Here is a 27,452-nt window from a genome sequence, read left to right as displayed (position 1 = left end):
GCCGCTCGTCCGACACCCAGGACGACTCAACGTTTGTCACGACCTTTAAACTGCGCGCGCACTCCAGCCAGGTCGGTGAGACTTGTTGCCTTCACATGCTGTCGTAAACTCCCGCTCTGAGCCCTTACGCGTTAATTTTTTTTTCCGGCAGTCTTAATCACAGTCGGCCAGAAGGCTAATGTAGAAAAAAACATTGCCGTTTTAGTTTTACAATCCAAGGAGCACGAGAGGAACTTTGTGGTGTACTGTACGTGTATTACGGTGAAGAACGGACAAAACACACCAGCCACCCATAATTAGCTTATGACGCTGAATGAACAAAACGACTGCTTCAAAGACCATCTTTTGTTCTTTATTTGACACAAAGTGCCAGAACGTTGATAACAAAATTAGCTAAATTACATAACAGTATTTAATTTAAAGTGGGCATTTTCCCCAGACATATTTACCGCGTTCCTGTGTCCTCTGTTCGCCGTTCATTTTCTGACAGCACATGAAAGCAGCTCCCAGAGGACTTCATTGTTGCTGCAAACAAGTTAATCGTAAATACCTGTGTCGAGTAACTCGGTGAGCAAAACGCTTTCATGCTACGTTTTGTATTTGTTGACGGAACTGATCTTCTAATTGCTCAGTGAGTATGAGTGCTCAGTCTGACTGGTTTTAATCACAGCGTTTATAGCTCCAAGTCATGAGTAAGGTACTTGATAGTTTGTCTTGGCTGTAATTTTTATTATGCCCCCCCTGCGTTGTGCCATTTCACCCCAATGAAAGTTTTGTAAAGGTCCAAACTTTACCTTCTCTCAAAATGCATTTCCAGGAAATCTTTGCTGTGCGGACTGTGAATAAATATCAGAAGGCTACCTGAAGACCATGAAGTTTACAGACCAAGAGCCTGCCTTTGTCACCTGCTGTCATCCAACAAATACAGTAACCTCTTAAAACACCAGCCGTATTATCCAGCGCATTTCCTGCCTTATTGCTACCATTCCACTGTACCAGCAAAACCTCAAACATTATCTACCTGCTCAACGCTTGTCTAGGTGCTTTCATTACCTGTGAAAATCTTCCTCCTCAGCTCCTTCACAGTTTTTTTTCTCACTCCAGAGAACCTACACTCTCAAATGATGCGGACGGACAGCAAAGGCCGAAGTGCCTCCCCTCACAGGATAACCTACAAGTCTGACTTCCATGCCATTAAATGTTCATTTGACACCGGGACCAGTCTTCACCAAGGGACCAAAGCTGCTGCTGGTCCTCAGCGCTCTGCTGTGCATCCAAACAGGCTGCTATACAGCCTGTCAGATCCCATTATGTCCCACACCAGCAATAGCAGCAGCACAGGCAGCAGAGGGAGAGTCCACAGCACCAGGGGGACCAAGATCAGAGACAACATCTTCCTCCAAATGGACAGCCAGCAGCTTAGACAAGATGGTGGTCCAGTGCTGAGTTCTGGCTCCACACTCCTCCTTCCTCCCCAAAATCCTAGCCTGCAGCTCCAAACATCACCTTTCTCTGGATCCAGATGTTCAGTCATGAGTACCTCATCAGCTCTGAGCACTGTGGCCAGCATTTCTATCCCAGAATCCTCTCTGCAAGATAAACCGTCCAGATCGGATGAGATAAGGGATATTGACAGAGCCGCTCTGGCTCAGAAGTTCTCTGTTACCCGGAGGTTATTTGAGACCAAGGTGATGGAGGTTGGAGGAGTTTCAAAACCTGTGACTGGCAGAGGAAGTAAGGGGATGGCGGATGGGAAAGTAGAAGGAGAGGATGGGAGAGGAGGAAACAGCCAGCTGGAAAAAGGGGAAGAGGCAAGTGGGAAAAGGAAGCACACAGAGGAGGATGGCTTTGATAAAGACATAAACCTACCTGTCATAAATATTTCCTCGCCAAAGTCTCCTGCACCCATGTTCCTGACAAGGCACCCTAAATCTCCTGTATCAGATGGCCCTGCTGAAGCAGCCAACAAATCTCCCTCCCACCCTGACAAACATGGTCAAACCACAGGAACACAGGGAGAGGAAGAAAGGGTAGAAAGCACTAATCTTGACCTCTGCTTGACCCCTGAGGAGCCAGTGAGAGCAGAACTCGTTGATGTAAAGACCGAGTCATCAGAAAGTGATGAGAATGAAGAGGAAAAGGAGCAAAAAGAGATCAAACAATGGCTTGAGGACAAGGAGGGAAAGTATGTAAACAAAATTGTAGGAGAACATGTGGAGGCCCTAGCGGATGATGTTTTTGAAGAATCAAGCATGGAAACAACACCAGGACCTTATACGCTGGAAAACAAAGTGGAACTAAGAGCAGGAGAAGGTGGGCCAGTTGCTCCCTCAGAACACCAGAGGCAGTTATCCAGAAGCATGCCATGTAAAAAAGAGACTAAAGATGACAAGGAAAGTGGAGGAGACAAGTATCAGCAGGTGAATGAACAATGGGAGGGTGAAAGGGAGGAGCAGTACGGAGAGTTCATTGCATGGGCTAAGAAGAAGTCAACAGAAAAGGGGGACAACAGGTGGGGAAAGACAGATGCAGGAGTGGAGGAAAGTGCTGGAAGGAAAGAGAGAGGCATGATGCAGGAGGAGGATGTTGACAAGGAGGTTGAGGGAAAGAGGAAAGGTGAAAGTGAAGAGAGAGAATGGAGACAATGTCAAGAGAAGGAAAGAACTGAAAAAGAAGAGAAAAGGGAGAGAGAAGAAGGTACAACATCTGAGCATGCCAATGAGGAGGTCAAGCATGTGGCATTCAGTGGAGATAGTGATGGAAAAGATGACATAGGAGGAGGCAAAGAGAGCCTTGAGAACAAGGCCTTTGTGTATGATCAGGAATCCCAGTTTCATCCAAAGCAATCAACGTCACCAAGACAGGACTTTGAAAACACTCTGCACGCAGGAAATCAGATTTTATTGGAATATGAGGAAATTCCTGGTGTTCCTGATCAGGATGATGAAGATGCATCAGAAGAGGTAAAGAGGAAGGTCCGGTTCTCCTCAGCACCAATCAAGGTAAAGGAACTCTTTAATAAAAATGATACAAATTCAGGCTTTCAGCATTCGTTATTCGCTTTATTGACAGCTGCAGGGTCACTTGTCTCTAAAGCCAAGCATTTAAGGAGGCTCTTCATTGTAGATTTGCGTGACTGTCAGTTCCAGATGCTACTTGAATCCATATAAGAGAATTTTAGCCCAAAGCCATGTTTCTGATCCATCAAGGGAGGGGGGAAAAGCAAGATCCCACATGCTTCATTCTGTCAGCACTCGGCTCAGAGCTGCCATGATGTAAATGCACAGAAAACATTCCTGCGGATTCGTATGGCAACAGTCGGGCTTAATTCTTGACAAACTGCTGCAGCGGCGATCAGTGTAGTATCAGTAGCTGACAGATGGGAGTTGTTTGTACACTGAGATATTTGGCCATCCTGTAATTAAGTATTTGCACTCCCTGAATTTATCACTCTCTGATTCTCACACACTCTCACTGACAGATTTGCCAACATAAACGGTGTCGTCTTGTGTCAATAGCTGCAGAACATGTGTACTAGCTATCAATGCACAAAACAATATTTTCACTAGGCCTGGATTTGACATCTGTTGTTGACATAAACTGAGGCCGTTGCAGTGATTTTTAAATGTATATTGACTGCTGTCTGACAGGTGTACAGCACCTACTCTAACGCAGAGTATGACAGACACAATGAGGATATTGACCCAGTGTCCGCCTCGGCCGAGTATGAGCTGGAGAAGAGAGTGGACAGGATGGACGTCTTTCCAGTGGAGATAGAAAAGGGTTTGTATTTCCCCTGTTTTCCTTCACTTTTTGTGTCTTTTGCATTTCAGGGCCCACATCCGAAGCCAGAAAGAAAAACATTCATGTAACTGGTCATATCTAGTGGCATACCAGTGACACAGTGGTATTTTTTTTCTACCTCTCTATGCATAGAGATCTATTGAGTCAGTTATGTGACTACAGCATTGTTGCAACCATTCAAGGTAGAGCCTTTAAATCCATTCCAAACAATTTAGTTTGTCTTATGTCAAAAAAATAATACAAGGCTGACAGATAATAGGTAAAAAGCAAAATTATTCTCCCCTTATTTCGAGTAACAGGGTTCTCCTAAAAGGTGTTTTTCCCTGTTTTCATTACAGATCTTTCGCTTCTTTATGGTACAGCAGTCTTTCCCTTGACTAATGTTAATTTAATTTGAGGATAAATTCCTAATGTCTTTTCCTTCTAGGCCATGGCGGTCTGGGTATCAGTATCATAGGAATGGGTGTAGGGGCTGACCAGGGACTGGAAAAACTGGGAATTTTTGTCAAGACAATAACTGAACGAGGAGCAACACAGAGGGACGGAAGGTGCATTTCAGCTTCGTTCTCTTCTTTACTGGGAATTCAACGTGGCTCTAATAACATGACATTCTCTTTTGTTTGTGTGTGTTAGGATTCAGGTGAATGACCAGATAGTGGAGGTGGATGGGGTGAGTTTGGTTGGAGTCTCCCAGCTGTTTGCAGCCACTATACTCAAGAATACATCAGGCCTCGTCAAGTAAGTTACCATGTTATAGAGCGCAGATGTTTTTTTTTTAAACGGACCACACCAGTGGATTTGCATGTTTTAAACAGTCAGCTGTACATAATATATACTTGACACTACTGCCAACCATTTTCCTTAGCATACCATAGAGTTTATATTGTCTACCAGCCATTCAGATATAGTCATTGGTTTTGCAATTCATTTCTGTATTCAACATCCATTCATTTCTGTATTCACCATCTGAGATCAGCTGCCAGTCAGCAGACCTATTTATAACCAGGGGTGACCTCATTCACATTTTTTTACATTCTCATGAGCGTTTTCTTCTGAAATAGGGTTTTCTGAGATAAGTTTTCCAACAACAAAACACAATCAAAATTTCTGATATTGTAGTGTCTGTAAGCGCACCATCACAGCGAGTATTCACAACAGCCTATGCCAACAACTGCATTAATTGGCAATGACAACATACTGCAACAACTCATTGGACATTTTCTTTCACAATCATGTCACAGTAGAAAAAGCACAGATGTAAATAATAAAATCAATGATGGCTGAATTCCAATTAGCTACTTCAGTTTCAGCGTCCTGGTGCGTGCTGGCTCACTGTCATAACTTAAAATCTCATCACTAATGTTATTAGTAACACCTGTGCTTTAGCTACTATGAAAAGCCAAAATGTCTGCAGTGAGATAAAGGCCTGTCCCATAACACAATCTGTGCAAGTGAGTTGTGGGATGTGGTGATTGCTCACAGCTGTAATGGGTTTCTCTCTTTCGGCCACAGGTTTTTGATTGGTCGTGAGAAAGAGGGTGTGGAGAGTGAGGTGGCAAGACTGATCAACGAAAGCCTGGAAATGGATAAAGCATCCAGAAAGGTGCGTTTTCTTAAAGAAGAGTGGCTTTTCAGACTTGTCAAGAATTCCATTTGGTTTTCCTGCACTGTTTACTGTGTGTTTTGTGTTTATGTATGAAGAGGGAAAGAGCAGGCGGAGATGAGGATAGTGACGGCAGCGTGTCAGAGGAGGGCTCAGTGGCTGAAGAAGAAGAGGAAGATGAAGAGGAGGAAGATGAAGAGGAGGATGTGTCCATTCTTTCCGGTCTGGACAACTACCAGCTCTGCCTCAAATACCAGCAGGTGCTTTACATTCAACATGAATTCATTAATTAACATCCATTAAAACATGATATCATAAAAAAATCTTACACTAAGGGATGTGATTATATTTCCATTTCTTTCATCTCAGTTTTATATTGTAAAAACAATAAATAGTAGTCAGTATAATCCTTTGCTTGTAATGTAAAGCTAGTAAAAATGTATCTCCTTTCATATATATGTCAATATACCCAAAATGATCCACGTATATTTCCTCCCCGCCCTTTTATTTTTTCTCTGTAGCTTCAGTCAAAACTACGAAGCAGAATGGCCCAACTTCACCACACCAGAGAAAAGGTAGAGAGCGAGATCTGAGATTGGGATCCCTCTCACACGCACACAAACCAGTAACTGTACTCACTTTAATACACTACCGTTGCATCCACATTTGGAACAGTCTGACCCATTTAACCGTGTATGAGATGGCTCGGTGTGGAGTTATTAGGACACAGGCCGTGTTCCAACACTTCTCCATGTCAGCCCTGCTTTTCTGCATTTGCCTTGAAGTAATCGCCACTGTGACATAACTGGGTTGGTGAAGGCCTTTCAGTCGAAAATCTGGCTTTCTTCTATCATGCTGCGTTAGATCAGTGAATGCTTCATTTGTTGTGTCAAAACTCCTTGAAGTAAGAGGATTGAAGGAGCATTCTGTTTCTGCTACTCTAAGAATAGTTTTTGATGTGAATTACAACAGAGGCCTTTTGTGGAATCCTTTCTTGCCCCCCCCCCCCCCGTGCATATGACATTAATTGCAGACATGCATACATAAAAGACATAATCTTTTGCTGCGTTTCTCAGTTAAAGGCATGGGAGGAGCAGCAGGCGTTTTGGGAGAGCCAGAAGACTGAGCTAGAGCAGAGAGTGGAGGATGGAGAGGAGAAAGCTGACAAACTAGAGAAGTACGATGCTAAAGACGCTATGCTTCATCTCTATTTATGACCATTTTTTTCCTATCGCATATTTCATAGAAATGTATTTTTCCACGGTAGATGTGATAAATTTCAAATTTGAAAGTATATACAGATCTAGGTTAAAGATGGGGTGGGAGCATAAAGCCTGCAAAAGGATAATCATGTTGAGAAACATTATGAAGACAATGATTTTTTAAGAATATTATAATAGATCCTCCCTCTGTTCATCAGGTATTGGCAAGAGGCCCAGACACTGTGCAGGGTTGTGAGCCAGCGACTGGCTGATGCCCAGAGCCAATCAGAGAGCCTGGAGATCAAATACGGCAAAGCCAAGAGACTAGTCAGAGAATACCAGAACAGGTATTGATCAAATCTGTTCTTCTGTTATTTCTGACAATGTAGAATAATACTCCTCAGTTAGTGTATTTTGTATGCCTGTTAAAATACACCCCCCCCCCATGGATTTGGATTTAACCTTTTGAAATGCTGTTACAGAGAGGAGGAGAGAGAGAAAAGAGAAGCAGATTTGAGGAGAGAAATGGAGGCGAGAGAGAAACAGCATAGTGACACTATTGAAAGGCTGCAAATCCAGGTGAGAAGAGTCGTCTCAATCCTTTATGGATTTTACTTTACGGAGACTGCCATTTCTCTGTAGTCATTGTTTCACACTGTTTGTCACAGATAGCACAGCTAGAGAAAAAAGAGCCTGTAGCTGAAAGAAAGAACCACTCTGTGGACTCTTCAGTCATAGGTACGTAGCTGTGTTACTGAGAGCACTGGTAATTACTTGTTTTGTTTTTCTAGTGTTTTTCTTTTTCTTTTTTTTTTTTTCCAAACCTCTTGAGTGAAAATGCACTTTTTGACCAAACAAAAAGGAATTGTTTGTCTTAGGTTCAGAGTGGTCTATTCCAGTCCCCAATACAGGACGTCTCGACTCCAGTGCTCATATAGCTAGAGCTCAGCTGGCCCAGAAATCCAAGCGCCACCCACCCTCACGAGACAAGCTCCGAGAGAGCTTTAGAAAACAGGTAAGAGATGGAGCTGAAAAATTGGCACTAAATTTTGCAGTTAACTGCGAAACCTAAACTTGCACATGTCCCCTGTTGCTTTTAGGAAGATGCTGTCCAGAAACCAGAGGAGAGCCAATCGCTGTCTGCTCCCACAGTGGTACAAAGGAGCAGTAGAAGTGACATGTCCAGTACCTCCTCGCTCTCAACCCTCAGTCCTCATCCTCCCACCAGCTCCATCTTCACCCCTCCCATCTACATCACTGACACTGTCACTCCTTCGCCATGCAAATTGTCAGCTTCCAGAAAGTCCAAAAGGAGATTTCCAGACTTCAGGTGCAGGGTCTCTGTCTCTTTCTTCCATTTTAGATTTGGGATTATAACAAAGTATTTGTCCCATATTATCTGGTTTAAAAGCCGTAGTAGTTGATAGATTCCCTTTCAGCCCAAGCAATGTTCTGGTTATTTGCCACAGCGGCTTGTTTAGTAGGGACACTGACCAGCCATTTTGCTGGTGTCAGGCTTTTTTCCTGATACTTTCAGTGACTATAGTCTGTTTCTTTTTCCAGTGGCCTTCGCAAGTCTCTCAGCAAAAGGAGAAGTGGAAAACACAGCAGAAGGTCCACGAACAACAGGTGTGATAATGTCACAGATGCACAAAAACTAAACTATGCAAAATGGGTTTTGATATACAAAAAGCTTTTAATGTTGAATTTCCTTATCATTTGATAGGGCTATAAATAAAAGCCATTCAAAACTGATGATCCAAACTATTGTATCCTCTGTAATTCTGTTGCACACTGCCTCTCCTGAAAGCAATCAGGCTCATTAAATACCATCCCATCACCTGCTTTTATCCACAATTATAAATTAATGCCAAAAAAAGAGGAAAAAACTTCCAGACAAGTTTTTTTTATTTTTTTTATTTGGAGATACATTGAAGGTTGACGGAAACAGATTTTTCTGAATATACCTTGACAGAGCATTCAGCTTTTCTGCTTCAGCATTGATATGAATGCTTTACATCCCTCCACTCAACTAGAAAGTCCAAAAATACAAAATAAATGGAGTGCAGGCGAGTGTCACTCGGGTTTATTTTTACTGAAATTTCAGGAATTTACTTAATCTGTGTTTTATTTAATATATATAGTCATAATTTTCACCAGGGGGTCGTTTGGTGACCTGGTGGATGAGCCTGCTGGAGTTTCTCCATCAGGTTCAGTCACCTCCATGCCCTCTTGCTTGCCCTTTCCCTGGTTTGGAGAGAGAGGGAGGGAGAGGGAAGAGGAGGAGGAGAGGGAGAGAGGCAGGGAGAGGCTTCGGTCTGTGTCCAGCAGCAGTTTACCGTACCTGACCACCACAGGCAGAAGAGATCAGGTAAGAGCTGGACGTCTATACCGACAATATGTGCACGTGGCTCAATTCTGGCTAACTTGAAGAAACAATGATACAAATTAGACTCAGGCTTCTCTGCAAGACATCCTCTCCCTCTTTCAACTTTTTTTACTGAGATTCTTCTCTGGATGCCTTTTTATAAGCAAGAAACCTTTTTTTTAAAATAAACACACATGCATGGGTAAGCAATAGATATGGAGTGTGCAGGCAGCCCAGGTTTGTTCCTCTTGGTTCCAGAGTATTGGCTCTCCAGTGGGCAGCTCCAGCATGGTGGGTCATGCCTCTGATCACTCCCTCTTTGGACACACTCACACTTTGACCTTTTCTTCCACTGAGGTGAGTTCTCCCTTCATTCATTTTCATTTTTCCTTACTACTTTCCTCATGGAGCACTCCTTGCCCTACCCCCTTTTTTTTTTTTTTTTTTCCTCCCAAGTCACTCTCCTCTTTAATTAGTTTTCTCTAATTTCTCTCTTTGCTTGTCTTCTCCTGTCACTGTCTCTCGTGTCCCGTCAGACGTTGGACGATGACCCGGTTCCCACCAACAACAACAATCAGTGGCAAAGTCAACCCATCTTGGAGTGGAACAACCAGCAGGTCTGTCTGTGGTTAATCGCCATGAACCTGGATCAATACACATCTGAATTTGCTACCAGAGGAGTGGACGGGACACAGCTGCTTAACATGGACAGTGAGAAACTCAAGGTGAGCAGTTATAATCATTATCAGGGGAAAAAAGTATTTGATCAAATGTTGGAGGCACAGATATGCTGACTCTGCAACTCTGATACGTTTACTCAAATTATACAGGAATTTTTTTTTTTTTCTAAAATCCGCATTTTAAACATTTTTTATATATTATATCCTCAAGATCATAACTAATTACCTTTTTAAAGGCACTGGACTTTACCAATGTTTTCACATTGGTTTTACTTTTTCTAGTTTAATTAATGAGCAGTAGTCTTAATATAAAAGTCCATGTGAGTACACTTTGAGTTTTGTTAATATCTTTTAAATTCCCAAAACACTTTGTTAAAATAACGATTCCACCTGCCAGTTTTAAGAGGACACAATTTTCCATATATGCTGATAAATTCCTGCTATCTTGCTGCTTTATTTCGACCTCTCTTTTCAGTTCTGTTATATTTATTTAAAATCTGAATTGAAGCTCTAAATGCTACTTGATTTCTATTTGTTTGGAAATTCAATAAAGTCTGGAAATAGCTACTGGTAAACACAGGCTGATAACTATCAATATTTTAAAGATTTAAAAAAGTCAGATAAGGATATGTTGGCTGAACTTTTTAACATAAACACAAGGATCCCTTAAAACCCCAAAGAATTGTTACCATGATATGTACTGAAGGGGACTTCTCAGTTTAAAAAGACTTCTTGGCGCTCCCTGATGGACAAAATATGTAATGTCCACACGCTCAGACATATCTTTGGCCTATCGGAGCCGCAATTTCCTCTTATCAGTCGAAATTCAGTACAGTATATGGCAACACCCTTATAGCTTTGATAAGATAAAGGGGGAATGCATATATATCAGCAAATATCAACTGATAGTAACTACCTCACTGAGACTGTCTCTGTCCCCTTTTATTAGGCTTAAACCACCACAAATGGATCTATAATTAATCAATCGCAGCGGAAATTTAAAACTGAAACCTGGTTTTGTTGGAGGTTCATTAACCTGAGCCTGTAAACTTCTGTTGACACGTCTTCCCTCTGCTTGGCTTTTTTTTTTTTTTTCTCCTCTCTCCTCCTAATGTCAGGCTCTGGGCGTGTGCAGTCAAAGTGACCGGTCTGCCCTCAAGAAGAAGCTGAAGGATATGAAGAAAAGAGAGGAGAGAGAACAGAGGAAGGTAGAGAAGAGACCGAAAGAAGAAAAGGAGAAAGAGAAGAATGCAGTTTTGGGCCAAGAGAATGAAGGAAAAGAGTGTGTGAGGGTGATGATGGAGAAGTCTGTAAAAGACGTCAGACACAGTGGCAAAACTGTAAGAACTGAGTCACTCTTATAAAGAAACGACAGAGGTGATGTCGGATACACCACCAGCATGATGGTGTGTTTGCAGTCTGACACACACAGAAATACACTTGAAGCAATTTCTATTTAGCTATTAGAAACCAGTACATCTACTGCACACATCCTCTATAGTTCACATGTTGATATCATTTAGGATACAGAACACTGGTTGGTAATTAAGAGATTTTCAGGCTACAGCAGAGTTCGACTCCAGCAATTATGTATTTGTCAATATGTCAGTTATAAAGTGTGTGAGAATTTGACTGTTTTTACTTTTCCCAATCAACCGTAAATTATCCTTTACAATGATTTTAATATTTAACAGTGCTGATTTTAAGCACTCAGGTAATTGCTGTAAATGCTTTTTTTATGTATTAATAAATAATGCTTTAAACATCCTGCTGTTGCCTTGAAATCTCATTCAACTTGGCCTTGAACAACAACACACAAAACATGGATATGACAAAAAAAAAATTTATTCAATATTATTGGCTCTCATTTTCTTCCTATTTTAGAGCCAGTGAATTAAAGGTGAATTCTGCAGAGGCTTGGTAGTAAGTTTAAAAACTGAGTATTTGACAACTAATTAATTTACAGTTCTGCCATAATGTACAACCTGAGGCACCTTGAGCATGAATACAAACCAATTGATCAAAAGTTAAGGCAGATGCACTGTAGAAAGAATTTTTAAAAATTTTAAATTGGGGAAAACCACATTTTTAAAGTCGCTTGCGTAAGCATTGAATGACTCTTTGGCCTATAGAGCACGTAACAGAAAGTACTCCTCACAGAGAATAAATACAAATTCTGCAAAACATTCAAAAAAATGTACAAAAAAAAAAATCTAGAAACAGTCCCGTACCCCCACCCTCCCTCCCTCCCCTAGTCAACACTGAACGTAGTCAATGTACAAAACAAGCTCTAAAGACAGACAAACAGTAATTGTGCAGGACCAACTCTCCTTCCAGTGATTCATACAGACTATCCGAGATCAAATCAGCTCCTGAAGCAGGATGTTTGATCAAGTTTTTAGTCCTACTAAAAAGTTTACAAAAGATTTTTTTCTTTCTTGATTTTTATAGTCCAAGCTGTGCAAAGACAGGGCAGGAAAAAAATCGGTGAAACTGGGAGTTCAACAGTAAGCAACAGAAATCTGTGTGGAGTCAGATTTCATCGGCTGTTAAGAATAATGGTCATTGTCATGCCAGGTTGTCATCCAGGGCTTCTTTTCCAGGTTATCCCAGTTACCATTCCCAGGGTTTATCGCTCTCTCCTCCCGTTTAATCCGAACTGCATTGTAACTGGGAACCTTGTCTTCATATTTGGCACGCTTGAAAAAGCCACACTGCAGTGAAGAAAGGGAAAACAAAATCAATATTTTGTTTGGGAGACGGCTATTTAAAGGAAGTTGAAGAAAGCAAAAGGAAGATGGGATGTTTAATGTCATCAGTCTGTTTCACAGGAAAGAGCCAAGATGCAGTGAATCTATTAAGAGGTGCAGAAAGCCATCTGCCCTCCTCTTAAAGAAAGGAAACATGTTTTATGCCCGTTTTTAAAAAGAGAAAGAAACCTTCAGACCAAGTGACTGCAACAAAAGAAACTGGAAATAGAGGAGGAGAAAATCAAATAGATGCAGAGCAGCCCCCCATGGTGTAGTTCCTCAGAACTTTAAATAACACAGTCATTGTTTATCAGCCATCACCTCCCCTGGCCATGCAGGTCAACTGTAATAACCCACACACATAATCATGTGTGAAAATCTTCTAGGTGAAAATTCTTTGCAGAAATAATCAGTTAGCTTTTACAGTAGCGTTCCTGTGACAGTGTGAGAGTTGCCCACTGCCTGTCTAATACCGGAAAGCAGCGCTTTTGCAGCAAAAAGGAGCAAGAAAAGATGTTTCACTCATTCATGGCAGGCCGGGTAATTTTACCCTCTTTTTTTTTACGCATTTGACGTCAGTGTCTCTTTTTCTGGTGGCTCCTCTTTATTCTTTTGTCCAAAGACTCCACACTGAGGAGAGGCAAATTGTTAGAAGATGTGTGTAATCGCTGTTATGTATACCTACAAATTGTCCTGTAAATGGTGCTTTACAGACTAAACTAGAAGTTAGAAATTAAAATCTTCTGAAAGGCTTTTTCACTTAAAACATGAGAGTGCAGGTGTACTGTATGTGTTTGTAGTAGCTGGGGCATTGGGTGTATCCTGGTCCTGTATCTTTCAGTCCTACCTTCCAGAGAAGGAAAGCCAAGAGGGCCAACAACAGCAGCCCAAGCAGGATGGACAGCACGATGATCCACCACGCTACTCCTCCATACTGAGCTGCACGCCTCTCTGGGAAAACCGTCAGTCTCACCTGGGGAACACAATACAGTGGCAGAACACAACACTTTAAAGCGTCTTTTTATTCTCTATTTATAATCATACACCAGCTGAGGTTTTGGTGTCCATCATCATTAACGACCTGTTGCATAAAACTGCATGTCACGCAGTAAGTAATCACGTCCCCTTCGTGGTCCAATCCAGTCACATATCGTGAAATCTTTCTTTCTTTCTGTTGCGTTTTATTACCTCTGTCTCAGCATTTTCCAGCACTGTGTTCTTTGTGCTATCAACGTGCAGAGAGGCCTTCACTGTCACCTCCACATGATGTAACTTTGAAAAATCCTGTATAAAGAAAATAGGAGAAGATCCAGTTTAGATGGTGCTGGGAGTAATGAAAGAAAACTCTAAAATAAACACATCCATCTGCTACAATTAGAAATTAGAGATCATTCCGTGCCCGAGGCAGCCTACAAAGAAAGTTCTGTTTGTAATTCAATAATTCTTCATTTAACCCAGTGGGTCTCAAACTGGGGGGTGGCATAGAGCAACTGCAACTGTGATTGACCAGGGGAAAAATATGGACTGAAACTAAACTGAATGAATATGATTTATGTACGGGAAAATAAACAAGCAAGAGTTTGCCGATTGTAAGGCAGTGACCTTTATTTCACAAAATTCAACTTTGATCCTTTTTTATTAGTTGCTTCCCGTATCATTGTTAATGATTGATAAAAAATTGTGGGGTGGAGGGGCATGAACTTTTTTTTGGTTTCAGAAGGGGGACATGCCAGAATAAGTTTGGGAGGCACTGATTTAACCTAAAGCAGAGTTAACCTTATACAGTCCTCCTTAACACTCTACAGAGGTTTGCTAATTTGCATTTCCTTTTTCTTCTCAGGACAGGGAACCTGATTCTCACAGAAAAGTAGTTGAGTTAAAACACTTTGTTACCTCGATGAAGGTGCTGTTCCAGAGGCGAGAGTGCAGAGTGATGAATGCATTACTTTCCAGGCCCCGCAGGGGGCACTTTATGGTCACACATTGTGCCCCACTGTCACAGGACTGTGAACAAAGAAGGGAGTACAAAGTTACTACTGGATTCCTCTACTACTGGTTGCAAATGCACATAAAATGTAATATAAAACAATAGAATAGAATAAAACTTGATTGTGTGGTGTTACCAGAGATATTGATTTCTTGGTGTCAATAAACCGGGAAATAATGCCCTCATCACTTCCCTGGGTGTTTCTTGCTGCTCTTCTCGTCCTGGTGTTACTTGGTTCCTTAAAGCAGAGAAGAAAAAGTACATTCAACAGTTAAATTGACCTCAACTGTCTAAAGAAATATAAATCTATAAATGTAAAATTCTCTTCCTCTTTCACCACATGCCTCTGCCGCCATTTAAAAAAAAACATCAAGTGAGAAAGAAAGAAACATCATGCAGGTAGAGACACCACCACACATTAATGTGATGTTCTCACTGACCAGGCCAAGACTGTTGATCTCGTCTTTCGGAGAGCAGTCCATCTGCTCCACTCCTGTGGAGCTGATCTTCATCAGGTAGAGCAGCCACTTGCCCTGCTCTGTCAGCTTTGGCCACTTGATGGTGAGGGTGGCGGTGCCAAAGTCTCTCAATCGCTTTCCCAGGTAGATTATCTTGTAAGACAAGCCAGGAACAGTGTTCTACCTCAGTTGACATAGTATTAATTGTCTAACTAACGCACACATAAATACAGAATGCTGGATTAATCAATGATTCGATGAAATAGTAGATTTCCTCCACTCACTCTCAACTGATGTGTGATGGCACTGCCAGTGTCACTTTCAGTCTTCATTGCAGTCTCACCTTTGACCTCTCCTGTAAAGTAGACCTGAGACGGCTTGGCTTGTCTGGAAAGACACAAATCCACAGTTAGTGGCATGAATCTGTGCACACTTCTGTGTTTTTTGCACATTTGTGTGTGTGTGTCTTACCCTGTCACAGACAGCTGCAACAGGATGGCCACCTTTGCCTTTGCTTTGACGAGATCTAATTTTTGCTGGTCACTTGTCCTGTCGAATCAGAGGTTACACACAGGTTAACACAGATGCTCCTAAGGAACTACAAGTATTAATACATAATTAAAGTAGGTGCTTTAAAGTCCAGAAGTGTGTCTGCTGTATCTGCAGTATAATTTATTCATATGACAGGAATCAAACCCTGAACCTCCCTGTAAGGTTCAAACGATCACCACCACCAAACTATCCATCATATTTGAAAAAAAAAAAAAAAAAAAAAAAAATTATATATCAGTCACCTAACTATCTAAGAAGTTAGTTATCAATGTTATTTAGCTGTTTGTGCTGAAGGATCCGAAGCTTAGATATACTCACGTTTTTAGCTGAAGATCAATCTCCAGTTCAGTGGTGTTGAGAGAGATGCCTGCTGTACCCAAAATAATGTAGAAGGTCGTCTATATGCACAAACACAAAGATATACACAACTTCTAAGTATTAACAATGACACTTGTTGTGCAGAGGAGGTAAACAGGACCAAAAAGGTGATTTTCTCTCACCTCTGAGTCACGTTTGAAGGGGTTCCCAAGGTCACATTCAGCATCAGAACCGTTTTTACTGGCTTTGCAGTTTACCTGCAGCTGCTGAAATAAATAACAAATCCCAGTCAAACCCAAAAATGAGTGTGTGTGAGTGTGTGTGTGTGTGTATGTGTGTGTGTTTGAGTGAGAGAGGGGGAGAGAGAGAGTCAGAGATAGCGCGACTCACACGAGGTGCACCACGGTATGCAGAGTAAGTCAGGGAGCTTGGGAAGTTGGCCTTCAAAGAGGCTTCGTGTGCATCATCTCCATTGAGATTGGTTACTTTGACCTCCAAGGCGATGTCCTTCTGATCCTTGAGCGAGATCACCGGCACGCCATTCTCTCTTTAAACACAGAATTTGTGAACATTTATGAAATAACCCGTGTGTGTTTGTGTGTGTGTGTGTGTGTGTGTGTATCCTCTTACAATTCTAATGGAACAAACGTGTCTTCGTCAGTTGTCCTGTAGCCATAGCGATATTTCACCTGCAAGTTGCTCTGGCACACATTGTCGCTGCCACAACCCTCCTTCAGGAAATTAACCTACAAACGCACACAAAAGATTACACAGAGACAGTGGGAACATCCACTGCATGTCAATGAAATCGATCCTTCAGTAAGTTCATACATCAACTATCACGCATACACACCTCTGCTCGAGTCGTCGCCGGCTCGTTGGTGTCCAGGACAGGTTGCAGTTGAGGAACTGAGCTCTGTCTGCGTTTACGTTTGGCGTTCTGGATGTCCACGGACACATCGATGGGGATCCCACGCAGCCTGTCTCGAATATTTTCCTGTGGGGCGAGAACATCACACAGCATTACACACCCCACCCACGATGCACTTTGATGAAGAGAGAAGGGAGAAATTTTCCAGAGAGAGTCAGCACCGTTAGGACAAGGTGACGTGTAACACAATGTATCGCTTCTTTGCTGCTCATTTTGATGGTCCCTTTTAATTTGTAGTTTTCAGGGGAGGAGGACAAATCCTTGAAGGTCGCCCTGGGAGTAAGACCGCGCTTCCGGTGGTCAGCGTCTGCCTCGAGGGAGAACTCCACAACTACATGAGGCAGAAGAAGGGACGTAAGAGAGAGGAGTATAAATAATGACAGATGAAAAACAGAAAATCCTGTGCAAGGCTTTAACCTCCCTATTACTCTGTATCATTATTATTCCTAAGTATTGTTTCTTCCTGTGGAATCTGTTTTTTAAGATAATTAGAAAAGAAAGCATGATAAAGATTAAACTGAGCTTAAATAAAGAAAAATATGGGTCAGCTTACTCAGTTCTGGAGCGTAGCTCTTGGAGTTGGAAATGTAGGTGAAGCATGCGTCAATAGTAAAGCTGGAGATACAGTGCAGTTTTTCCACAATCAGACACAGTACTGGCATAGTTTTTTTCCACACAATTTTTATGAATGCCCAGAAATTAAAAGAAGTACCACCTGAATTAAATAAATTATGTTTCCACTTAATGATTAGACATTAAAAGTCACATTTATAGATGGGATCTTTATATTAGCTTCTTCCATAAATAAAATAATTCATATTTCACACAACAGCCAAAACTTACCAGAATTTGTTGTCACAGTTCTTCTTGGTAAGGTCAATTTCCTTCGGTGTGAACTTGATTTCTTTCTTGATGTTAATAACTGGACGGGCTCTGGGAGGACAAAACTCAGTGAGCATCTCAATAAACATGATGAGAGAAACATGATCAAATTAATGTACCGGTTTACTCACCTGTAGACAAAGACAGAGTCGGAGAGGGATCCGACAGCCATGTCGGGGTAGGAGTTCTTATCCAGGTCCATGTTGCCTGCCAAAGAGTAGCCAAACAGACTCACTCTTAAAGGCTGGCCGGACAGCACCTGAAGCAAGAGAAACACATGTTCTGTGTGCTACAACAAAAGTATTACCCTGCATTATGTTGGGAAATTTTACAGTATTTCCCTCAACCTGAGAGCCTTCCTACTTCACAAAGCAAATTGCTGCAGCAGAGTTACTGTTGAAAAAAGTTAAGATAGTTCTTCAGGCAGTTTATTACATACCTGTACAGCTTTTTTAGAGCTGAGTCCTGTGGCTGATCCGCTGTAGATGTAAACATTCCCGGCACCATCATTCTCATAAGGAGCTCCCACAGCAAAATCTGTCACAAAGAGGGACAACAGTAACTTGGCACTGCGGTTTTACAGGTACATACATTTCATTCGCAGAGGGGCGTCAAGAATGTCCAGCAGTACATGTACAAATACTGCAGCCTCACCATGGTAACTATCCAGATTGATGTCCCCCAGGTTTTCCACGGCCAGGCCAAACATGGAGTCCTTAGTTCCGTCTATTCTGGTTGGTTTGACTTTGTTCCAGTTTCCTGCTTGGTTGACGTAGACATAGACAGCTCCACCAATTTCTCCGTCCTTCTCAAAGTACTGAGGTGCTCCCACTACTATGTCCTGCCAACTAACAAACAACAGAATTACATGTTTGTGTGTATACTGTAACAGCAGCACTTTTCAAAACAGAAGTTACAGGTTATGTGAACCACCCTCCGTCACTCACCCGTCCCCATTGAGATCCAGCACAGCTAGGTCGTAGCCGAAAGATGAGGCCAGCCCCTCCCCTTCCAGGGTGTACTCTCTCAGCAAGATGTTGCTTGAGGATGGGCCTCTCTTCAGCAGCACCACCGCCCCGCTGTGGTTTGCTCTAGGGGCTCCCGCCACCACTGTCAGCTCCCCCTTCTTGGTCAAACTCTTCCCCGAGTCCAGAGAGAAGCCTGAGAGAAAGAGACAAAGGAATGCTTGCTTACGTAGTCAGAGGATGGCCGAGTACTTGAATGCACTTCTTTGTGTAAATGGAACAACTGGAGTCATGGTGAGGACTGAGCGTTTTACCCAAGTAGCTGTTGGCAGGGGCAGGGACCAGGTCGGGGTTCTTTTCTCTCTCATCTCCCGCCTCAAAAGGGCCATCGTCATAGATATCCATCTCCAAGAAGGTGTCGTTCTTTTGTTCCAAGCGTACCACACCTTAAAGAGAGGGGTAGAGGTAAGACAAGATAAGATGGGATAGATTTGGTTCGTAATAAAACACACATGCTCACGCTCACGCACACACACACACACACACACACACACACACACACACACACACACACACACACACACACACCAGAGTACCTTTCCAGTTGTATGCTCCAGGAGCCCCAAAGATGAGGTAGTGGTAGTCGTTGTCGAACGTGGCAGAGAGGCCCTGCTGGCAGGAGCCGAACATCTCATGGCCTCTGGGTCGGCTGTCACAAAAGTGCCAGCCACCTCCATCTTCACCTGATCTGGGATTGATTGTCAAGTCCTGACTCAGCACGTAGCAGCGGCCAATAATGTCACGGGATTCAATGGGTGTGTTCACGTTGGTCCGGCGCTGGTAGCGATGGGCACAGGTCTACCAGGGAAACAGACACACATACTTGAGTTGATGTGATGAGAAGGAGTTGTGGTGTCAAGTGGGAAAAAAGCTTTAGTTGAAGTGTGCATTAAACGTTTAGATGCCTTAACCAGTTTGTTTAGTCCTTTATATAAAACAGGGAATGTCACTGAGGTCTATTTTTTCAAAGAGACGTGCCCACAAGAAGAGAGAGATATATAGTATAAGCAAAGACAGCCACAGAGTACATGCACCAAAAAAAAACACAACACACAAACTCCTACTGCCTCTAGCACCACAGACATGAGGATTTTCTGCCTCTCTCTGTTTTATATCATTGTAAATTGAATATCTTTGGATTTTGGACTGCTGACATAAGGAACATTCATATGAAATGGTATTATTTAATGCTAGTCAATGTCCCAATGTTTCTAAGGTTTTCCTTGAGCTCTGGGAAATTATGATGTGTATATTCAGATATTTTAAAGGCTAAAAAAAACAAAAAAAAAAAAAACAAATATTGATTAATCAAAGAATAATTAACAGATTAATTAGCTGCACCTCTAATAGTCTGTATGTTTTCACATCACTTATTCAACAGACTTTCCAGATTTTCAATAATGGAAAATTTTAAACGTTTATGCAACATTTTGGTACACAGTCAATTTCCACTGACTTGTATTAAATAATGAATTTCTGTTGATTTGAAGGGAACTGTTTGGACAAGTTCATAATTCATAATAATGAGATGAAAATGTTCATGGTCATATCCAAAGACAAACAGTCTTACCACAATCTTGCCTCCTGGCCCCTGACTGTTGACCGTCACTCCCATCCACTGGTTCTCTTTGCTTTCTCTGGTTAAGTCCTCTACACAGAGACAGAAGGCGGGGACAGAAATAGACATAAAAAGGATACTGTGAGTCCGATCTTGAAGGAAAAAAAAGTGGCTAAAATAGCCAAAAACATATTAGAGAAATGTGCAGGTGTAAGCAGGTATCTCACCTTCATTATCAAAGTTAACTCTGAGGCAGCTAGCTGAGTTGGAGCTCATGTCACATCTGTAGAGTCCTCCTGTCACTTGAGCTTTTTGACCTTTTAAGGATTTCGCTCTTGGGGCACCAACCAGCAGCCTGCAACAGACACACACATGACTCCATTAAGCCAAACACCATACGCAGCTCAATCAAACGCACATTGTGAAAGAGGATCAAGCAGTAGCGCTCTTCTGTCATCTAGGACTCAAAATGAGACCAACTCTGGAATTTCTTCCACTTGAACATTTATATTATCACACATTCCAGTCTACTGTGTCACACAACAGCCATATTCACACACTCACTAAGACACACACATCCACCACCGAACTGATGTTCCATGTCCTCGGGATCCAGCTGTGTCAAAGACCCCTTTCAAACGTCTGCTGGGGTAGATTGAACCAGGCGTTCTATCCCCCCCTCCACACACACACACACACACACACACACACACACACACACACACACACACACACACACACACACACACACACACACACACACACACACACACACACACACACACACACACACACACACACACAGAGGCAGCCTTTGTGGAACAAGGACAAGGGCAAATTAAACACCCAAGCCTTCAAGATGGGCATTCAGTTCCCCAGGTTCCCTACAGAGTAAATCAAACAAGTCAAGGGTGTCATCCTTTTCAACTGATGCTTTGCGGAGGTTTACAGTGGAGAGCCGGGCACACGCACTCTGTCAATACACACTCTCTTTGTAACCTCCAGGATCACTCTCTGTTTTGCTTTGTCTGTCTGATGACCTTCAGAGTTAACGTTGTACAGCACACTGTCTTCACCAGATGACATTAAGCAAAGCCAATTTTAGCTGGAATACAAAGCATTCTCAGACACATGCACCATCTGGGAGGGAATTTGCAGAGACATATAGTCAGAGAGAAGAGCTGAGGCCTAATGTGATCAGCATGTTTTCAGTGTAGACCTCCACAGTCAGCACCGCAAACACTGACTACATGTGGGAGAAGATTTCAAAGTATAAAGCCGTTTTCTTGAGAAAGCGTAAATCACTGCAAATACTGAATTCAGCAGGCATGATGGGGATTAGCAAAGGACAATAAATCAATCCATGTGACATACAACAATATGGCTTGTTGTGATTGTTACCCACAATCTCTTAATGCTGCCGTTATGAGATGAATTTAGATGTGTGTTGCGGGAAACATTGAAAAAATATGATTTAATTTCTCTACAATAAACTGCAGTAAGATAAGTCATGACAGTTGAAACACACTCATTCCGCATGATGGATAAATGTACACTGTTTATCCTATTTTAACTACTAGATTGGTTTGGCCTTGTTTCAAGAACCAGAACACTATAATTTGGGAAGTCATCCCAGTCATTTAGTGTCCAAGCCAGTCTTTTTAAACTGTAAGGGAAGTGAAAGCCACTTGACACTTGATACCACACAGTCTGGAGTAAGCTCTCCACCTCTACGTGCACCAACATACCGAACTGAAAATGTGTTTTCACACAAGGGGAAACTGTTAGGGCATGTGCCTTGTCTATCGAAAAGATGAGTCTGATTCGAAGGAGTCAACTCTTCAAATAAACGATTTGTGAAAAACAGAGAATCCCAGATAGGCACATCCCCACCCCCATTACCCTCAGAGACACAGGAAGTCAGGAGAATCGATGGAAGGAGCTCTGCCAAGACATACGGACTCGGGGGTAAGGGGTCACTGGGATCTCTGATGCAACAACAGTCCACAAACAGCAACAGTGATGTGATAGCAAAATAACACATTATATCAAGATCATGTTATCGAAGAACTGAACATGTAATGATTTACACAGCAGAAAGTTACACTAGTTACTTACATATGATCCAAATCACAAAAAGACTCATGTAAGAATCTGAACTGGAAGCTAACCCCAATGGACACACTGGATGTTTAATGCTTCGCATATTTATTATTTTTTGCCACCATGGACTGAAGTGCTGACATGATGTGTCAGGGACTATCACTGTGATAAAGGCGACCTGCTGCTCCACTGACGGCGAGCCAGCTGTTTATCTAATCGTTCACCAGCAGAGGAAGCCCCAACACACAGGCTTTGTCTACAGGAAGGACTAAGACAAACAGACAGAGAAAGAGAGAGTACGTGCATGTTTGGGCATGTGTGCAACGACTCGTAGAGCAGACACACACATATCGGCAGTGACACTCGGACACACAGGCGGACTGTCCCCGCGCAGGACAACAGAGCGACCAGCGCAGAGCGACCATTAGGGAGGCATCCCATTGAGAGATGTGTGTTGTTTTTTTTGGTGGAAAACTGGCTGACGGCTAGGGCACAGCCCGTTGCTTGGCAACAGCCAGTGGCACCCTATCAACTTCAACTCCAAATGGGTTGCAGATCCAGAGGTTCATGTCATGTGTTACCCAACTTCTCTCTCTATCTGTCCGCCAGCCTTGAGCCTGCTGGTTGAGTAACGGCTTATTACTTGGTGCCCAGAAGTAAAACTGATTTATGTTCCTCTCAGCATTCTTTCAGCCATCACTTCTTTCTCTCTTTTCTTCAGTTCCTTTCTATCTCTCTTTGATGTCGGACAACCTTAACTAACCCGAGACTGAATCTGATTCTCATATTTATAAACAGACCATATACATACACACACAAAGCTGACTTCAGTATTAAACTTTGCAGTCCTTTCTCCGAATGTGTCTTTCTTGGAAGACGTTTTTAATCAACCCATACCAAAAAGATTTACTTCTTATGTTTATGAAACCTTCGGTTTAAATTTTAAGCATTCTACTCATCAAATTTGAAAGCAGTTGCAGATTGATATAGAAAGTCAGATAGAAGAAAACACCTGGGCATCAGTTGTAGAAAATACACTTACTATTCAGAGCTTTAATACTGATAGAGAGACACAATTTAAAGTATTACACAGGCTTCATTTTACACCAATATTGAGAGGCAAGCTTGGTCTAAGCTCCCCTAAATGTATTAAATGCCATTCAGAAATTGGTACATATGCACATATAAAAATATTTTGCAGAGAAGTGAAAGGTGAGGTGGTTACTTTGATTGGATATGACCTGGAGCTATCACCTCTCCAGTGTATTTCGCCAGCTCAACCGGACATCGCAAGGAACAACCACAACGCTAAACTGATTGGAATACTGTTATTTATAGCAAGAAAGAGCATTCTCATATTCTGGATATCTAAGGGCATCCTTGCGCTAGACGGTGGGTATGACTTGGTACTGAGAATGCTCCCTGTGGAAAAGCTTACCCACACCCTTCATGACAATGTCAAGGGATTGATTAAGATATGGCAACCAGTCTTGGGCATGATGGACCCCTGTGGACTGGACTTTGTTCTACCTAATTAACTACATTAGAACTGACTACAGCATACCCTTGTAATTTGAATGTAATTATATCAGCCTGGTGGTGTGTGTGTGTGTGTGTGTGTGTGTGTGTGTGTGTGTGTGTGTGTTTTGTCATGTTTGTAAAGTTGTGACTCCAGCTGTTTTTGTGTTTGGTTGAGGTGGTTCAAAAAAACTATGAAAAATCTGGTTCTGTACATATTCAGAACTGGAAGTATATTGAATTGTTGCCAGAATCTCAAGTAAAAACAAACAAACAAAAAAAAAAAAACTTTGCAGTCCTATCCCCTCTATCATTTCTGCAATCCAGACACAGTATGACATTGACATTACTATTTAACATGTCAGCATTTCTTGCTTTCCTCTTTCTCACAGTATGTCTCTATACCCTTCACTGTTCGGATCCAGTTTATTTCTCAGAAACACACACCAGCTCAAACTTGCCTAAACTCTCACTTGGTCTCCTCCTCATCTGCTCTCCCCAATCATGCATTTTGCACTTCCCCTCTTGATTTTATCATACAGACTTATACAGACTCCATCTGGCAATTATGACCGACACGCGTACACATGCATATACATGATCCCACCAGCCCCTGTCCTCTCCTGCAGGTACATGTAATATTCAGCCCTGTAGGGCATGACAGACATACGTCTGAATAAAAGTGGTCATGCATGGATGGCAAAGGATTGTGACTCACGGTGCACACCCAGAAGTGAGGAAACACACGTGGGGGGACACAAGTACACACATGCTAACACTTACTTCAGCAAATGTTGTTGCCATGTACATAGGTGAACAAGGAATCTATCTATCTAGTTCTTTTTTACCTCAGGTTAGGAATGCATCAAGCAGCACAGTGGACTTTCTGACATTCTTCCAAAGGACTGACAACACGACAACGCCTCTGTGCTCAGCCACAGCATGCATCAGCACCATTAAAAACACACCAAACACGCACACACACACACACACACACACACACACACACACACACACACACACACACACACACACGGCCAGCACATGAAAGCATGTGCATACAAACAAACACACAGTCCACGGCCAGAGCACATTCCACCTCTGTAACAGCAGTATGAGCACTGTCACTTGCAAAACAAAACATGGCTTCCTGCTCAAACATGCACACACACATTCAAACTTGTATTATAATGTAACACACACATGCTCCTGATGGTTCAAGCTTATCTGTTTCTGTACTGACTGAGGACAAGGTTATAATTGCAAAAGACTTGCTAAAGAAAAACTATCCAACTATGTGGAATATGTTTGTATTTTAATAGCAGATGAGGGCAAACATCTTAAAAAAACCCACTGAAATCCTGTCTGAGATTAGACCTCTGAACAACAAGGGTAAGAGCTGCAAATTACAGATTTTTTCATTATCGATGAATCTGTTGATTACTTTATCAATCAATCGATCAGTAGTTTGGTCAACACACTGCTCTGTTTTCTCTTTTTGAACTTTACAACCTGAAGCCGGGGGACTCTGTGGTGGCTTTGGTCTCGTGCTCATCACCATGTGTCTTTCATTTAGACACAGCCAAAAACTAGGACAAAAACTGCTACTGTGTGTGTGTGTGTGTGTGTGTGTGTGTGTGTGTGTGTGTGTGTGTGTACACATGTGTAGCAGTAGTAGAAGAAATGTGTAAAGATGTTTAAGAACAGCATTTAACCTCTGTGGAGAAGGTTAAAGACTTGGGGATGCTTAATAGCCTTCATAGTCCAGAATATTTTACAGAGGGTAAACACACTGGGGTGACCTTTGGGCATTACTAGAACAAATAAAACTGACTCCTTGATGTGCTGTTTCACCCCATCTGTTGGACTAGTTACAAGACAGAAAAGCCTGTGTACTGACCATTTTTGTGTAATAGCAGCACAACTATTAACATTACAGAGAGGATGCCGTTTTCCCTGTTGGTACTATAAAATACTTTAAATGACATAAATGGCATCTATAAAACAGCATCTTGTGCTATTTCATGGACAGTGGTGGAATATAACTAAGTACATTTAATCAAGTACTGTACCTAAGCATATATTTCGGGTGTTTGTACGCTACCTGAGTATTCCATTTCACACTACTTCTACTCCACTACAGTTCAGAGAGAAATATTTTACTTTTTACTCCTTTACATTTATTCGACAGCTATATTCTTTACATACTTAACTTAATTACAATTTTACATACAAAACATACAGTGAGTTGGTAAAACGTAACGCATTGTTATAAATTAAACCACCTAACAATACAGTTTAGAACGCAGTTACAGTTAGCTCCAACTGGACCATCTACAATATTAAAATACTACTGACACACTGATACAATTGTAATAATAATCCAATGATATAACATATAATAATAATAATACAACATTCACAGGGGGCGTTTTTCTGCATTGAGCAGTTTTACTTTCCATATTTTAAGTACATTTTGATAATGTTGTTTCTACTTAAGTAACATTTTTGAATGCAGGAATTTTTACTTGCAACAGGGTATTTTTACAGATTACACATCATTTTTCCACCAGCAGTGACCATGTAGACACAAAACAACTTGAAGCATGGGCTAAAATGCGGTTTGTTTTTTTTTTGTTTTTTTTTTCCTGGGCGGTTCATCGTAACAAAGTCGAATATGACTCCTCTGATCTCAAACCAGTTTTCTATTTAGGCTGATCATGTCAGTGACAACTTGACGGCACTTAGCCCTCATGCGGAATGACAAATCCCTCTGAATCCATGCCCATAAAAAATAAATGCCAAGACTCGGTCTCACTCAAAACCACTTTGAGAGAAAAAAAAAGAAGAAAAAAAAAGTGCGCGCGCACCTGTGCGTGCCAGGCTACCATAAAACCACTATAGAGTTCAAATAACAACTCGCAAATAAGTAACCTGGAAGGAAAGACTTAATTGAAGATTGACAAGGGGTAGGCCAATGGTGAAACCCACAACAGGTGTATAAAAAGGCACAGCACATTCTTTTACAAAGTTGGAGGAAATGGTTTAAGATTTCGTGAAAAGAGGTCTCTGCTATGAAACGGCTACCTGCGACATACCTGAGCGCAAGTGATTCGTGGATAGCATTTAGCAATCTTGTGGTTTATCTACGGCAACTTCGACGGTGCTCAAAAGTGGGTTGAAAAAAAAAACCAAGATTTTTTTCATCTCATGTAGCAGCTGTAACGACGCTAAATAATTTGACGGTCGTCCACAGAGCTGTGACATTTTAATTACGTGGTTACTGAAGTTATTTTGAAGGCATTAAAAGCGTGTCTCCAAGGCGCGGACGACGCAGCAGTAAATAAATGGCCTCCAACACGACCCCCCCCCCCAGAAACAAAACTCTGGTTCTTACATTCTCTGGTCCTTCGGTTCAAGCTGCCGGTGCATGGCGAGAGAGAAGCCGAACAGGCTCCCTTTATCCCCGCTCTTCCTCTGGACATTTTCGGTGTCCAGGTTGAAAGCCGCCAGGCGCCCACATGCCACGAGAAGCACGAGCAGCCACAGTCCCCAGGTGATCCTGCCCTCCATGAGATACGATCAAACGCAAAGCTCCCTCGTTACGGGCGAAAGGTGAGTCCTTCTTGAGGGAGGCGCAGAGTGCGGCGGGCTGACTACTCCAGGGTTGAATTTTGTCCACTCTACTTGCAGCTGCCCCTCCCACAGGCCTC

At 42.1% G+C, this 27,452-nt stretch overlaps 2 protein-coding genes across 7 annotated transcripts; one reads left to right on the top strand and one right to left on the bottom strand.

Annotated features, from left to right (window-relative positions):
* Positions 1-109: 109 nt before the first annotated feature.
* On the top strand, positions 110-11,425 carry LOC120798570. Of its 5 annotated transcripts, XM_040142936.1 has the most exons (20): positions 113-631; positions 818-927; positions 1,105-3,002; positions 3,651-3,783; positions 4,232-4,352; positions 4,438-4,542; positions 5,317-5,407; positions 5,506-5,667; positions 5,929-5,982; positions 6,484-6,584; positions 6,828-6,956; positions 7,092-7,188; positions 7,278-7,347; positions 7,488-7,624; positions 7,710-7,939; positions 8,173-8,238; positions 8,770-8,980; positions 9,236-9,334; positions 9,514-9,702; positions 10,776-11,425. In XM_040142936.1, the coding sequence occupies exons 3-20, from the start codon at positions 1,122-1,124 to the stop codon at positions 11,019-11,021; spliced, it is 4,122 nt and encodes a 1,373-aa protein (XP_039998870.1). In that variant the 5' UTR covers positions 113-631; positions 818-927; positions 1,105-1,121; the 3' UTR covers positions 11,022-11,425. The 5 variants fall into 5 exon arrangements, with proteins under 5 accessions (XP_039998875.1, XP_039998872.1, XP_039998870.1 ...); XM_040142938.1 differs by having other exon boundaries at positions 112-631; positions 818-3,002; positions 7,509-7,624; XM_040142937.1 differs by having other exon boundaries at positions 113-567; positions 818-3,002.
* Positions 11,426-11,906: 481 nt separating this feature from the next.
* On the bottom strand, positions 11,907-27,452 carry LOC120798569 (integrin alpha-6-like). 2 transcript variants are annotated; one of them, XM_040142934.1, is made up of 25 exons: positions 27,137-27,452; positions 20,346-20,473; positions 20,131-20,210; positions 19,097-19,358; positions 18,815-18,946; positions 18,483-18,696; positions 18,190-18,383; positions 17,975-18,072; positions 17,667-17,794; positions 17,497-17,586; positions 17,207-17,268; positions 16,815-16,984; positions 16,576-16,719; positions 16,353-16,468; positions 16,113-16,269; positions 15,905-15,988; positions 15,723-15,802; positions 15,324-15,401; positions 15,137-15,239; positions 14,835-15,005; positions 14,531-14,632; positions 14,301-14,411; positions 13,596-13,691; positions 13,255-13,380; positions 11,907-12,371 (listed from the first exon to the last, which is right to left on the bottom strand). In XM_040142934.1, the coding sequence occupies exons 1-25, from the start codon at positions 27,310-27,312 to the stop codon at positions 12,207-12,209; spliced, it is 3,267 nt and encodes a 1,088-aa protein (XP_039998868.1). In that variant the 5' UTR covers positions 27,313-27,452; the 3' UTR covers positions 11,907-12,206. The 2 variants fall into 2 exon arrangements, with proteins under 2 accessions (XP_039998868.1, XP_039998869.1); XM_040142935.1 differs by having other exon boundaries at positions 15,905-15,985.

Source organism: Xiphias gladius, chromosome 14, assembly GCF_016859285.1.
Source record: "Xiphias gladius isolate SHS-SW01 ecotype Sanya breed wild chromosome 14, ASM1685928v1, whole genome shotgun sequence".
NCBI classification, from domain to species: Eukaryota; Metazoa; Chordata; class Actinopteri; order Istiophoriformes; family Xiphiidae; genus Xiphias; species Xiphias gladius.
The sequence above is the reverse complement of the archived record's forward strand: the minus strand, read 5'-3'. Positions and strand labels throughout refer to the sequence as shown.